The sequence below is a fragment of the Charadrius vociferus genome, unplaced genomic scaffold (assembly GCF_000708025.1).
Source record: "Charadrius vociferus isolate BGI_N301 unplaced genomic scaffold, ASM70802v2 scaffold39, whole genome shotgun sequence".
Classification (NCBI taxonomy): domain Eukaryota; kingdom Metazoa; phylum Chordata; class Aves; order Charadriiformes; family Charadriidae; genus Charadrius; species Charadrius vociferus.
In genome coordinates, this window is record NW_009650188.1 from 4,893,933 (window position 1) to 4,907,524 (window position 13,592).

At 44.4% G+C, this 13,592-nt stretch overlaps 1 protein-coding gene across 1 annotated transcript in view; it reads right to left on the reverse strand.

Moving 5' to 3' along the window:
* AXDND1 (axonemal dynein light chain domain containing 1) overlaps positions 1–10,449 on the reverse strand; it is a 21,017-nt gene extending 10,568 nt beyond the window's left edge. The window contains exons 1-15 of the mRNA XM_009892938.1: positions 10,353–10,449; positions 9,666–9,847; positions 9,229–9,329; positions 8,482–8,608; positions 8,036–8,121; positions 6,847–6,903; positions 6,614–6,719; positions 5,732–5,853; positions 5,074–5,214; positions 4,540–4,644; positions 3,777–3,897; positions 3,072–3,173; positions 2,325–2,491; positions 1,421–1,484; positions 737–971 (exon numbers count right to left, since the gene is read on the reverse strand). Of these exons, the coding sequence (XP_009891240.1) occupies positions 737–971; positions 1,421–1,484; positions 2,325–2,491; positions 3,072–3,173; positions 3,777–3,897; positions 4,540–4,644; positions 5,074–5,214; positions 5,732–5,853; positions 6,614–6,719; positions 6,847–6,903; positions 8,036–8,121; positions 8,482–8,608; positions 9,229–9,329; positions 9,666–9,847; positions 10,353–10,449 (1,813 nt within the window). The remainder of the gene's footprint in view (positions 1–736; positions 972–1,420; positions 1,485–2,324; positions 2,492–3,071; positions 3,174–3,776; positions 3,898–4,539; positions 4,645–5,073; positions 5,215–5,731; positions 5,854–6,613; positions 6,720–6,846; positions 6,904–8,035; positions 8,122–8,481; positions 8,609–9,228; positions 9,330–9,665; positions 9,848–10,352) is intronic.
* Between the last annotated feature and the right edge of the window lie 3,143 nt (positions 10,450–13,592).

A 13,592-nucleotide genomic window follows, 5' to 3' on the forward strand; every position in this document is an offset into this window, starting at 1 on the left:
GACAGTATGAAAAGCAGCTTAGTAAACATAAGTAGCAGTTCCTGACGGCACATGTTCAGTTTAGTTTTAGTCTGCTAAAAGGAAATAAGATTATTAAAAAAACAGCAGAGATTAAACAATTCTGAAATCAGAAATGAATCAAGGTCTTGCAGAGGCAAAGGTTGAGAAGGTTACTTGCAAATTACCCAACATATGTTTGTTATTTTACACAGGACATGATAACTTTATATCAGCAAAGAAAACATTTATTTACATACTTTATTTTCAAGATAATTCAATATCTAGATTAAGATAACTTTGTGTTAATGGTAAAGTAATAAAAAAGTATTACCCTCTGAGACAGCGTTACCTGGTTAATGATCTCCAAAGTGATGTTTTACTTTACATTTTAAATATCCATTTTTTCCTATTACATTTATTTTCTTTTCTGTGCATAATCACAAACTGCCCACACTCCCTCTGAACATAACACATGACTTCCCTGTGTCATATCTGCATTGTATGTTCTTTGCACTGTATCCCATTTAAAATTCCAGATATTCTTTTTACGTGTGACTGCAAATCAAGTTTCTTGAAGTTTATCCCCTGAATGCTCTTGATTCCCAGCACATATCTGGGGCTTAGACTTTAGCTTTGGAAAAAGCTGGTACAGATTATGTGAACTGGTCCTTTCTCACCCACTACTTTCCTGCCATCCCCAAGGAAAGACTGAACTGCAAAACTGGTCATTCCTTACCATTATTCCCACTTATCCTTATATTGTATTGCCGGTAGAGTTCACATGCCCTTTGGTTTATTTCCTCCAGGACAGCGTGCTGTGGAGGCAATGCTCCAGCAAAATCCCGGTGTCGATTCAGCACTGTTTGTCCCAGCCCCGACCAACGCTCCTGCAGGCTGGCAGCATTCCTCAGACTTTCCGTCTTTCTTAAGTGCACCTCCCCTCCGTACTGCTGCAGGTCTTCTTTTAGCATCTGAAAGAAAAGCAGAAAGCTCGCTGTGTCCCCAAAAGTTGGACTACCCCTTGGTTGCAAGAGAAAGGTGATGGAAATCAGGTAAGAGAAGTGTGAGGAATCCATGAGCATAAAGATGTTACAGTGAGTAGATAGCACAATAAACTGGAAACTTATCGGTCACAATTCTGAGCACTTCTACAGATTAATATCATTTATCAGTCACCAGAGCTGTTGTCAGACAGTGCTCAATGCAAGACTAAATTTAATGCACTGGCTGAACCATAGTACTGGTCAATTATAACTTCTTGTGTAGACTCTTAGCTTAAGCTTCACCACAAAAGATTTGAGCTAATGTGTTTTCATTCACATTTGTGATGGGCAGAGATGCTCGCTGTGCCTCAGCTAACACGTGGCAATTTGCTGAGCAGATACCATTCAATAATATGTCCAACCCCCCAAAATCTTACATTTATAAGGTTTTTGATATCTTGTAGGATTTCATCCAGTAGCTTTTCATTCATCGGAGAGGAGCTAAAGCAGAGGGAAAGAAGGGATGAGAGGTGAGAGGAAAAGACTCCTTTAGTAGCCAAGGTAAAACCAAGAGTCGAGATATATAACTCTACACATACCAAGATTGTGATACAAATTGTAACTTCAAACAGAACTGAAACCCATCAGGCCCTGCTCAACCGGAGATTTTTGTTCTCCCACTCAATGTAACACAGACACTGGCTGTCAGTTAAGAAAATATGTTACTTCCAGCAAAGATGAAAATCAAAGCGCATATTGAAAATTCAGACATTATTAACTCTATGATTGAAATCTATGAACTGGTGTCTCTTGTTAATGCACACACTGTGTATATTTCTGTGTTTCGTACTTGCATTTATACTTTGTTTTATTTAACATATCACAATGAACTAACAAAAAGCCTGCAAAATATAACCACCTTAACATACAAAATGACTTTGGATTTGAAACATTTTGTATCTGTACATGAGAGAATTGAATGCTATATTGAAGCATTAATGTGTGTGCATTCAGGTCAAAATGAACCAAACTAAATAGAAGAATTCTGCTAAAGCAATGACAGCTGCAAAAAGGACACTGGTTCACAGAAGGGGGGTACAATCCTTGCTCCACTCAAAGCCACAAACCCACACTGTCTCCTTGGAGTTACCATTAGGGACATGATTATCAAAATACATGTGTTGAGCAGAAGAGCAGAGCAGTGAGGGATGTACAAATGGCATCAAATCTCACTGCACCTGAGAGTTAGGGCACGCTCTGCACTGGGCCAGCGAGACCTACTGTCACAAGGCAAAGGTTGAGGGAGTTGACTGCTACCCCAGGTCCCTCTGGGCCACTCACGAGTCACTGCAATGGAAGTATTGAAGCCATTTGTTGAGGCTGCTGCAGACAATTTGCAGTTTCCCCCGGCTGGACTCCTCGGAACGCTCTATTTCTGCTCCAACACAACTCAACCTCTCCCTGAACTGCTCGGTCTCTTCCTGCAGATCAGCCAGGTCTCCTGTGTCCTGCATGCGTTGGGCAAAAGGGTGGGAAATGAGACTGTTGTCATGATTATTTTGATCCAAGTTGGAGGAATTTCTCCCTTTGCTCTAGCTATTTTGAGATATGTACATATCAGAGATCTGGGAAATGTCTGTAATTCCACAGCACAGCCCTCACAAACCCTTTGAGACAGGACTAGGCTGGCTCGCCCTCCCCAGGCATGCCAGAACTGAACGCTTGACTCCTTGTTGCTTGTATGCTACTGAGATACCATGCAGCCCCATACCCATGAGGCCAAAATTACACTACCCTGGATCTGTTTTGGTTTTATGGCGAAGGAACGGGGAGAGGGAATAAAGCCACAAAGGAAAAGGGGAAACAGAAGAGAAAGAAAAGTTTGAGGCAGAGAAAAGGGGACATGGAATAAAGAGAGAAAAGCAGAGAGTGAACTCATTCAAATTTTAACACTTGCTTGAAACTAGACCAAGATTTGAAAGTTCAAGTAACAACTGAAGTACTGAATGCTTTATTGAGAACTGTAGAACTACATAAACCACACATACACACACTTTGAGTGGGCACCCATCCCAGACAGGCCCCTACCTTTGAGGCCAAGAGGACTATGAAATGCTTGAGAGCGCTGGTCAGTGTCTTTCCGCTAACATGAAGTCTGCGAACCAATGTGAGCTGGTTTCTGTCTATTATCTGAAAGAAACATTATTATCTGCCCTGTTTTCTTCTGAGAGGAGAGGCATCTGACAGTAACATGGGAGGTTTACCATAAATGAAATGGAGATCAAGTGGTTGAGTCCACTTTCCTTACAATTAACCTCTGACCTCCCCAACAGCCCCAGAAGTGCTGTGAACAGATTTGAAACTTGAATGGAATAAAATAGGAGATCACAAAGAAGAGGGACACACAAACAAGGAAGCACAGAAATAAACTGAGAATGATATTTTGTGAGGAAGTGTAAGGAATCTGGCTACGATATTCTAAGTTATGAGGAATAGGAAACTTTTTAGTCAAACCCATCTCTGAATGGATATACTAGGTTCACAGTTCTTCCCGCATGGAACCTGGAGATCGGTACCAGAAATGCTGTGTAAATTAACTGGTTTCCATTTAAAAAACCCACATGTGTGAAATACAACAGACCTCAGGAAATGAGGTCAGGGCAGGTATAAGATGTGTTGCTACCCAATCGTATTGAATAAAAATGTTCTTTGGGATGAAATCTGCCCTTGGAGCAAGACTGCTAGCTACCATAGCTTATACCTTGCAACATATAACTGATCTCCTGCATCTACCTTCAGAGCCAGGTCATACACCGCTGAGCTCCAAATGTCTCTTTCTTGGGCTAACAGCAGAATTTGCTCTTCCAGTCGTCTTCTCTGTAACTCGTATAACTCCCGATACTCTTCCAAAAGGCTAGAAGAAGGGAAAAACAATGAAATATGTACGCCTATGTTTCTCGTTCAAATTTGACGTCTTTCTCCAAATTCCTAAGGGTTTTCTTAGTCATTTGCTCCTCCTCCTTCCTTGGTCACCTCCCAACAGTCTGTAAATTCACAGGACCTTTTCCCTGAGCCCTTACAACACTTTTCTGTTATTTCCATTGTGAGTTTCCGATCAGTATGAATACAAATCTCTGTAAGTGAATCCGTCTGCCTCAGCACTCACCATAACTCTGATACCAGCCATGTAAATCCTCAACTTCTCAGGTATCTGAGGATGTCCAGAGGCCCTCAGAAGGGCCAGAAGTTCAGAGCTGCAGGCTCTCCTAGACTATGGATAGCTCAACAGCTGTGAATGTGGGTTGAAGAAAAGGGAGTGCCAGCCCCTAAGCAACAAATGCAACTTCCATGTCTTAAAACCAGAAAAGTTTTGAACAACCTTCTATCCTTTTGAGGAGTTTAGGATTTACAGAAAAAATAATGGCATTTGTCATAAACAGCTACGTTTTCTTTCTCGGAAGGAAATCTGTCCTTAACTCTCTTTCCCAACAACCCCAAAAGAATAATACCAGCACACCACAGAAATCTCCCAACCTCAACTTTGAAAGCAACTTACTTTACATTTGCCTCAGTCTCCTGCATGGCTGCAGCTAGCTCCTCTTGAGCTTTTTCTGCTTCTTTGGTCACCTTGCAGTCATGTTCTCGTACCTCACACAGCTCACTGAAACAGCAGGGAACGTTCTTAATGCAACTTAGCTCAACCCAAAGGTCTCTACTCTGGCAGTCACAGACTGGTGGGCTGTACACTGTCATGCAGGGCTCTCTTTCTCCTACACAGTCATTTCACTGTAGGAGTGAAACACATCTTGGAGACCTCCTCTTCCCTTGCACATGTGTTGCTCCAACAACCCGTTTCTGCAGTCCCCCACCAATGAACCTCCAGCATGCTAAGGAAAGGAGGTGGCTTTGATATTATTTGGCACTAAGAGGGTGCCGTGAGAGTGTGAGGAGGCGCAAATGTGGTCCCTGTAGCTCTGCTTCAAATCATAACACTGTCTTCCTGCTCCTATGGGAGGAAGATTAGAAACAAAATCTATGGACTAAGCCTAGGGCACAGAGATAATTTCTTATGATCAGGCAGGAATCATACCTGGCCAGCTGTCCAACAGATTCTTTAAAATAGAGTAGTTCTTCTGTAGTATGTCTGTTGACCAACCGCTGTGCCATCATTTTTTTGCAGAGGGTTTTCATCTGTTCAGGAATCCGCTCTAGGAGTCCCACGTATCTCTGCCTGCAGTAAAAGGAGTGAAAAAGGGTATTTACCTTAGAGTGCAGATCTCTCTTACCCCATATGAAGACCTTTTCCTTTCACTGCTCAGGAAGCTATCTAGAAAGCAACCTTTTGAGTGTTTGGACTGGGGATTTTAAACACTCTGGAACAATTTAATTGCTACAAATAGTGGCAATCTGAGCATGGGAACACTAGCCGTGAGGGAAGTGCCAGCTGTTCACTTGTGAAAACTTCCACTGAACGTCACACCAATAAGGTGCCCACACTGTCAAGTGTGGTGACAGGGCCATTGACTTCAAGCTCCAGGTTACCTAACAGATGCTCATTAGCCCCAGTTGTTAACTAGGCAGGGTAATCCTATTTCACTCCTGGCATCAGACCCCACGCCGATTACATTGCGACTGGCTAGCTTTGCTGGGCAAGGACATTAAGAACAATCTGCAATAGCTTATGCTACTCCCAAGAGAACACTGCCATAAATCAAAAGGAAGATTAAGGGTGGTTGGCTAATGATGACCTGAGTTTCGAAAGCAGCTGTCCTCTCTCCACGCAGTCCACGCTGACTTGCCGAATCAGCTCATGGAAAACAATGTTGTAGATGTTCTGCTCTGCCTTCATCAGCTCCAGCGCGTTGTGCAGCTGGCAAAACAGGCAAAAAAAAATCACAGCCTTGCAAAACCTGGCCTGCCTGCTCCTTTAACAACACAGGTTGGCACAGATCTCTCATTTCTTCCGAAACAGGTTTCCCTTTGAGGACAAAACACTGCTGGAGGTATAAAGGAGAAGGGAAATAGCCATCCCGCATGCATTCACAGGTTCGTTTTCAAAAGCATTATGGACCATCCTGACTACCCTCTTGTAAACATCCATGGGAGCTTCTCTGCTAATTCCAGCTGGAGTTGCTGCTAAGGCAATGCTCTACATTTTTCAGAAATCCTTCCCCATCTGTTTAAACCTCCTCCATTACTGTGCAAAAATAGCAGAAAATAAGGCCAAGCAAGGTATAGAGGTTCTTTGACATCTGCTTTTTAGGTGTGTGAAGGTTTCCAAGGGTCCATTTTGTAACACAGCAGCCTGTCTCCCAACGAAGAGATGAGACAACTACTGCCTTCATTCCTCCATAGTAATAATGCCAAATGCATTCCTTTCTGGCATTTTTGCCAGAAATGTAACTTCCTACACCAGCAAGCTAACTGTTTGTTCTTCGTGGATCAGATGAAGATGAACAGAAGCTCAGGAGAGGAAACCCCTGGTTATTACAGGACCTACAGACAGGTGGCTTGGGCAGAAACTAGCTGCTAGGAGGCACCTTAAGCACAGCAGGGATAAACACTGGGGAAAACAGGATGTTATTTTTCTGGGTACAAGAAAGTTGTTCGGGTCCAAGTGAGTTATCCACCTGTGAAGGTCCTGTTACTCTGATTAGCTTGTCTACTCCAGCTTTTTCCAGCATGCTGTCCATCACCTCCATCAGCTGGATGACCTCTAATCTCCCAGAAGGTTTCCTGACAGACCAGAAAGAGACACATCATTATTCTGTATAGTATGTTATGATATTTTCCCAGGAAATGAAATTCAAACAGCTGTTTGGGTTTTTTTTCCATCAGAAACTTCATGCAGAATTGTACTTACATGGATGGGAACAGCCGTAGTTTCTTTTCACGGTCTTCAAGCAGCGTTGTGTATTTACTGAAACGAACACAAATGTTAGAACTTGATTAGAAAGCAATCCTTCCAGTGCTAGCTACAGGTTCCCACTCTGTCCTTCAATCTCTTTGTCCCACGTACAAGCTGATGAAGGTTGGAGAGGCAGAGAAGGGACTACCGAGTTCCTCTTCAGTGGGAGCATCTAGATCCTAAAGTCAGAATTGGACCTCCTGCAGCTGTTCCCCAGCGGGAGCTTCTTCTTCTTGCCACTAATGACACAAATCTTGTAGGAAAGTTCTCCCTTTAAGAACTCTCATGGTACTTAGCTAAGAAGTGACCAATGGGTTTGAAAGTTGCTGGTGGGGCCAGAAAAGCACCACATATCCACATCACACCTGCCCAGAGACTGATCACAGGAGACCACCGAAACAAGACAACAGTGTTCTGTTACATCATGTTGACAAATAAGCTGTGAGGATTTCACTCCTAATCTTAGTATTTTAATCTTTGAACAAGGAGAAAGAATCTCCTTTAAATTTAGTAAATTGTCCAGAGGGACCGGGGGAGTCTCAGTAACCTTTTTTAGGCAAGGCTTGGTAAACTCAATTCAAAACTTACAGCCTGAAAAATTAAAACAAAACAAAAAAGCGCAATCAATCAAACAAAAAATCGCCCAGAGTGGTCAGATTCAAAATGCCAGCAGGTCTATACAAGCAGAAAATGAGAGTAAGAACTACCCAGAGCGCACCCAGCTTTCTGGCAGAAAGCAGTTCTAAAAGAGAGACAGAAAAAATAATCAAAATTATAAAAAAAAAAAAAAGCAACAGCAAAAAACTTCCAAAAGTTGCCTCAAGGGATCAAATCAGACTTCAGCTTCTACATTTGTGTCCAACTACTGAAACGCCCCTGAGAAGCAGTACTAGTGTACAGGAAATTCTCTCTTAGCCACCTCAAAGCAGCAGGGACAAAGAAAAAGAGGGTCACACCTTTCACTGCAGGGTTAATGATAGCCTGGTCATTAGCTTGGGATTTACACAACCTCCCTTTTATACTCTCCACTTCCGAACAGCAAGAGGTGTATTTGGGCAGCATCCTCAGCCTCTCATCACTTTATCCCCCCGCCCTCCGCTCTGAATAGTTGATGACAAACCCTTGTAAACCAGAAATCACTCACTCATCGAAGTACTTCAAGGGCAAAACTCCCCTGTTCTTCACGATGTGAAATTCCTTGGGAACCAGACTATCTGCTAGGCTTGCTCGCTAGGGATGGAAAAGAGAGAGAGCACGAAACATCAGCATAAAAGATGTGATCACACTCCTGGTTCCTTCCCAAAGAGGACATGGGTTTGGCAGCCAGGAGAGGGAAGCTCATGTAGTGGCTTTTCATACTGCTTTTCCCTTTGCCGCTCCACACAATCCAGAGCCCGACAGAAACAATCTATATCCAAAATCAGATTGAAATGACTAACACCGAACTGCAGTGGGGAAGCCAGGGAGCTGTGAGCTGCAAGAAGAGCTGATGAGTTTTAGGACCGAGGTAACGTCAGGACACATGTATGAGGACCTCCTTTCTCCCAGCTAGTGATACACACAGAAAAACACCTGAATGGCGGCACTCACAGGAATACGTGGGACTGTACCACGGCTCCCTCTCTGGTCCTGACGACCCTCAAAAAAAGAGCTTCTGCCAGTCATTGCTTTCTTAGCTTCTTGGCCAGTCACAATGTCACACAGGTAAGAGACATCCCTGAAATGGAGAGGAAGAGCTCATTCAGTGACCCAGCCCACAGGCAACCCACCAACTTCCAGCCTAAGCCACACACGGGTTTGTTCTGCTGAGCTTGAGGCCAGGCTCATGGCCAGGACTCCCTCCCCCGGGCCAAAAAAAGACAGATGAGATAATGTTTTTTAGGCATTGTCAATCCATTTTTCACGTCTGCTGCCAACGCCCTATCACATACATATCCAATGTCCTATAAAGAGGAAAACATTTTTCACTCCCTAGCACCATTAAGCATCACTTATTTGCAAAGAAGTGTAAAGCTATTCCCTGCTAAGTCTATTAAAGCCAGAAGAGCTGCTTTTCTTAATCGTGGATCACCGAGCATCCCTGTGAGTCTGGCATGCTTTAGAAGGATGGTTCCAAGAATCGCTCATTTAGCAACTCCTTTATTTGTTATGCCCAAAACATCTTTCCCTTGAATCCCTCCAGCCCGAACTCGGACGGGGCAGCTGGTCCGTCCATCCAGCCGCATTAGGCAGCGCAGTCACCGACCATAAAAAAAGACCAAGGGAGAGACCTCGCTCTGTGTTCCCAGCTCTAACATCTTCCCATTGCCCTGGGCTCCTTATCCCTTCTTTGCTTACCTTCCAGCGCCTGTCAAACTGACAGGGTGGTCTGTCAGGTGTCTGAACTTGCTCCGACGATTAGGATAATGCCAAAGCCGATCTGGGGTTTGCAGGCAGCCCTGCAGACAAGGCACACGTGGCTGTCACTTCTTAGCGAGAAATGTGCCAAGGAGTGGGAGAGGTCAGGGTGGCTGTCTAAACAAGCTCCGCATCATTATTTCTGTCTTGGGGCTAAAGAAACCGGTGAGGACAGAACAGCCTCAGCAAGAGCTTCACAGCAGCACCAGGGTGCAAGTGCGTTTTGCAGCGCTTTGGAACTGCATCAAATGGCGCTGTCAGAAAAGTGATGCAATATAAGATAATTTTATCTTACAAGGTCGGCAAACTTTCCTTTTGCCCAGGGAACAAACAGACAATTCTAGACAGAAAAAGGCAGGAGGTGGAAACACGCTCACCCTGAAGCCCATTGGGGTTTTGCTGGTTTGAAGGGACCGTAAGTTCTCTGGTCTGTCAAGGGACCTGCTGGCACAGGTCAGGCTTCGGAAAACCTCTTCTGGAACAAATCTGGGCTCCAGGGAGGAAGAAACAGGCCTGATGTGGTGAAGAATCCTTGAGGTACCCCTCAGTTTAGGGATCTCTGGAAAATAGCATGTCAGAACCGCTTCAACAGATTTATTCTGCTGGTGAAAGAGAAAGCAAACCCAACGATAAAAATACAGGGCTAGGAAAAACTGCGACAAGATGTTTACTCCCTTATCCCAAAGCAGGATCAACTCCATCTAAAACACAGGCAGCTAGTCCCATTTTTAGTGGTTGTTAGATCTTCGGTGAAGCCTAGAACAACCATTACCTTCTAACTATGGGAGATGAAGCACTAGTCACACGACTGCGCCAAGCTGTCAGGTACGCAAACACCAAGGGATGCTGTAAACAGCCAAAGTTTGTGTGTTTCTGTAAAGCCATTTCCCTCCTTACAGACTACTAGCAGTCAGCTTTCTGCAAAGATATTAACACTCTGAAATACCAGCAATTGCCTAAATAAAGGCAAAACTTAATGCAGAGAAGTATCCTGCTGTAAAAGGGAAGCTGGAAGGACAGAGAGTCAGATGTACAACCCCGGCGGCCGCCAAGCCCAGCCCTACCTGACCGGTCCTCGCCGACTGAGCCTGCCCGCCCAACACCGATCCGATTCCTTCTGTCGGCTTTTGGTCCAGGAGCTGGCGCTCCCCTTGTGGGCATGGTGAACGTTTATTTTATTTTAATGCTTAACCAAGGAAATTTGCAGTAACGAATGATCTAGAAACAGAATGAAACCCGCATTTGTACTGCACAGGGTAAACAGCTTTTTTTTGTTATTATTTATTGTGAAGAAAAAAAGCCCTTAGCCTGACACTAGATATATCAGTTAGAAAAAAGCCCCCAATGTTTTGCTACATCCTCCATAGGGGTCCTTGTTTTTCCATCTACAAACCACACTAAGAACAACTGCTTCTTTTGTACATTTAACCGAGCCAGATATTTTATTATATTTGTCTCAAATTATTAATCTTACCACTTTTTCTTCTTAGCAATGTCTTACTAATGAAAAAAAAAAATCTTATTTCCATTAGTTTCATAATCTCCATGAATTCTCTTCTGAAGTCTTCCCCCCCACCCCAGCCTTGCCAATATATATTGTTCTTCACAAATGCTCTTGGTATTAAAACTTTTTGACCTCCTTATCAGCTGTACCCTTGTGCACTGCGGTTTCCAATTAGGTTAACTACATTTCTTTGCCTTCAGATACATGTTTGTGGGTGTAGGTATAATCTAGGAGTAATCTTGCCAGGTAGTTTCTTGTCTTGCTACGTAAATGGTTTCTTGGAAAGAAAATATAACACTCACTAAAAACTTCTGACAGAAGAAAACTTTTTTTTTTTTTTCCCCTTTAACGACTCTGTTTGGCAGTACACAATATTCCTACCAGAAGGGGTGGGAAGATTAATGGCCCTGTTCTGCAGCAGCTAGAGTTTAAGGACAGAGAGAAGACCTGACTTTAGAGCATGTGGTACACAGCTGGAAATTATCACATTAAGTTCTTGGCACACAAGGCCCAAAATAAAGGCAGAAGTAATCAACATGATACACATTTGGCAGTCACTCCAATTTAATGTGCATTAAATTGGGAGAGGTTAGAAACTCTAGTCTCTTCCAAGAGCTATCAACTCCTTCCCCGTGCTCCTCTCCAGCACTTCCAAGGACGTCCTCTCCTCTAGCAGAGATATGATGGCCAATACGCAGCTTACAAAACCCCAACTACCCTTCACACCTGGTATTTAGCTCTGACATTTCCTGCTGCTTTTTAGGACCTGAAGAAGGGCTTGTGTACAATTTTCTTCCTACCCACCCAGCCAAGGAGGTCTCCTCCCAACCCTCCAGCAGTCTTGTGTGGTACCTCCAGGCTTGGGCCTGCCATAGCATGGCTGTCTCCATCCCTCTCCCCTCTTTGCCCTTGGAAAGGGGGAGACTTGCAGCCCCATCCAGGAGGGCCGGGATGTGGCTGTGCCAGGGAATACCCCCCACACCCACCAGCCCTTACCTGCCAGGCAGCTCCTCCCTGGCTCCATCACCACGGAAACACAGGGCTCTCACCACAACACAGGGATGCCCACCCCCTTCCTCCCTCCCTCCCCAGCCCCACAAAGCTCTGACCCATATCTTCTCCCCACCTTCCCAGGAGAACAACCCCCTCCCCCCAAAATCAGAAGCCGCAGAGAAGAAAGAAACAGGCCAAGGCTATTTCTTTTTTTCCTCCCCTAATAGCAAAATATATTTCAACTGCTGTAATACAGTAGATTATAACAGCTCTTCTGCATGACAGAACACAGTACAGGATGCATACAGGGAACCGCTGGTGCCAGGGCAGGGCCTGTGCACAGCTCTGCTTGTGCACCATGCCACCGCAGGTGAAGGGGCAGCGATGGCTTCTCGGCCCCAGCCGGAAGCGCAGGGAGAAGAGACGAGGCTGAATGCGGAGGTAACTGTGAGGAGCCGGTTTGTAACTCTGATGTTGCAGAGCACGTGGGGTTGCTCACAGCTCACGCTGGACCGCCGTCCTTCCAGCCCATCTACATTCAAGAAGGTGGGAGCTCAAACAGTTTGGTTTTCCTTTAGGGAGTGGACCAGTTCACATCAACCATGCCATTTCATATTGAAAAAAAATACACCAGGATGTCCCCCTTCTCCCGGGACCACAGCAAGTAGCATATGCTGACGGCTGTCACGGAATAGCATACAGTTAGCAGCTCAGATGCAGGACTACTTCACCTGTGGAGGCTAGAAGTTAAACATCTGGGCAGAAAGGACGTACTAGGCATGAAGCCTCAACAGAGGTTCAGTCTTCCTGAGAACAAACTGTTATCCGCTTGAAAACCGGGACACATTTCACCATATTAATACTGACTTTTGTGATGTTACTGAGCAAGGAGCTGCAGCTGTACTGGCTGCCATTCCAAAGCTTGGAGGCTTCCCACCTCAAAACTGAGTGAGTTACCATGGAAGCAAGCTGCACAATTCTTGCGTTGGAAAGAACCACAGAGAACAGTATATACTATTATTAAGAACTAATAAAGGGCAGGTTGTGAACCTTAGCATCCTCATGATTGACCAGAACACCATACTGCTAGCTCTGGCACTCACAGCCTAAGAAAACTCAAACAAACATGGTATAATTGACTCTAATTAAACAAGCGATGTGCAAAAGACTTCGTATTTCCCCTCCAGTACTCTTGAGAAAAATGAAAATAAGCCCACATTCAAAAGCAATTTAAAAAAAAAAAAAACCATGAAATTGGAAGGAATCCCAATTGTTAATGCCCTGACAGCACGGTTGCCAGATGCCTTGATCTACAAGGCTAAAAACCTCAACCTGTCAAAAACTAAGACTAGTTCCAACAGCTGAGCATCCCTTTCTGGTTACCTTTTGCTTGCCAGATGCTCAAGTTCTCAGGCTTCAAACACTCAGGATGCTGACACAGTAAATGCTGATGTTCTTTATTAGGAATACGACAGTGCCAGTTGCAAGGGAAACACTAAAACTTGGCACAAAGTGCCACGATTTGATCTCCTTTTGAGAACACTGAGACATTAGCAAGACCTGACACGGGCATCAGGAAGACAAATCAAATCCCTAATCCATCACACCCTATTTGAGTCCAGTTACAGCTGTACATAAGTGTTTTGAGCACCACAAATAAGAAGTACTGGACTGAATTTCATCCTATATTAAGGAGGTGACAAAGCTGTTTGGCCAAAGGGTGGGGTGGTTTTGTTTGTTTTTTAAAAAAGGAGACTTAGTTGCTCCAGCACTTCTGTCCCTTCCTCCAACAAAAGGTATGGTGAAA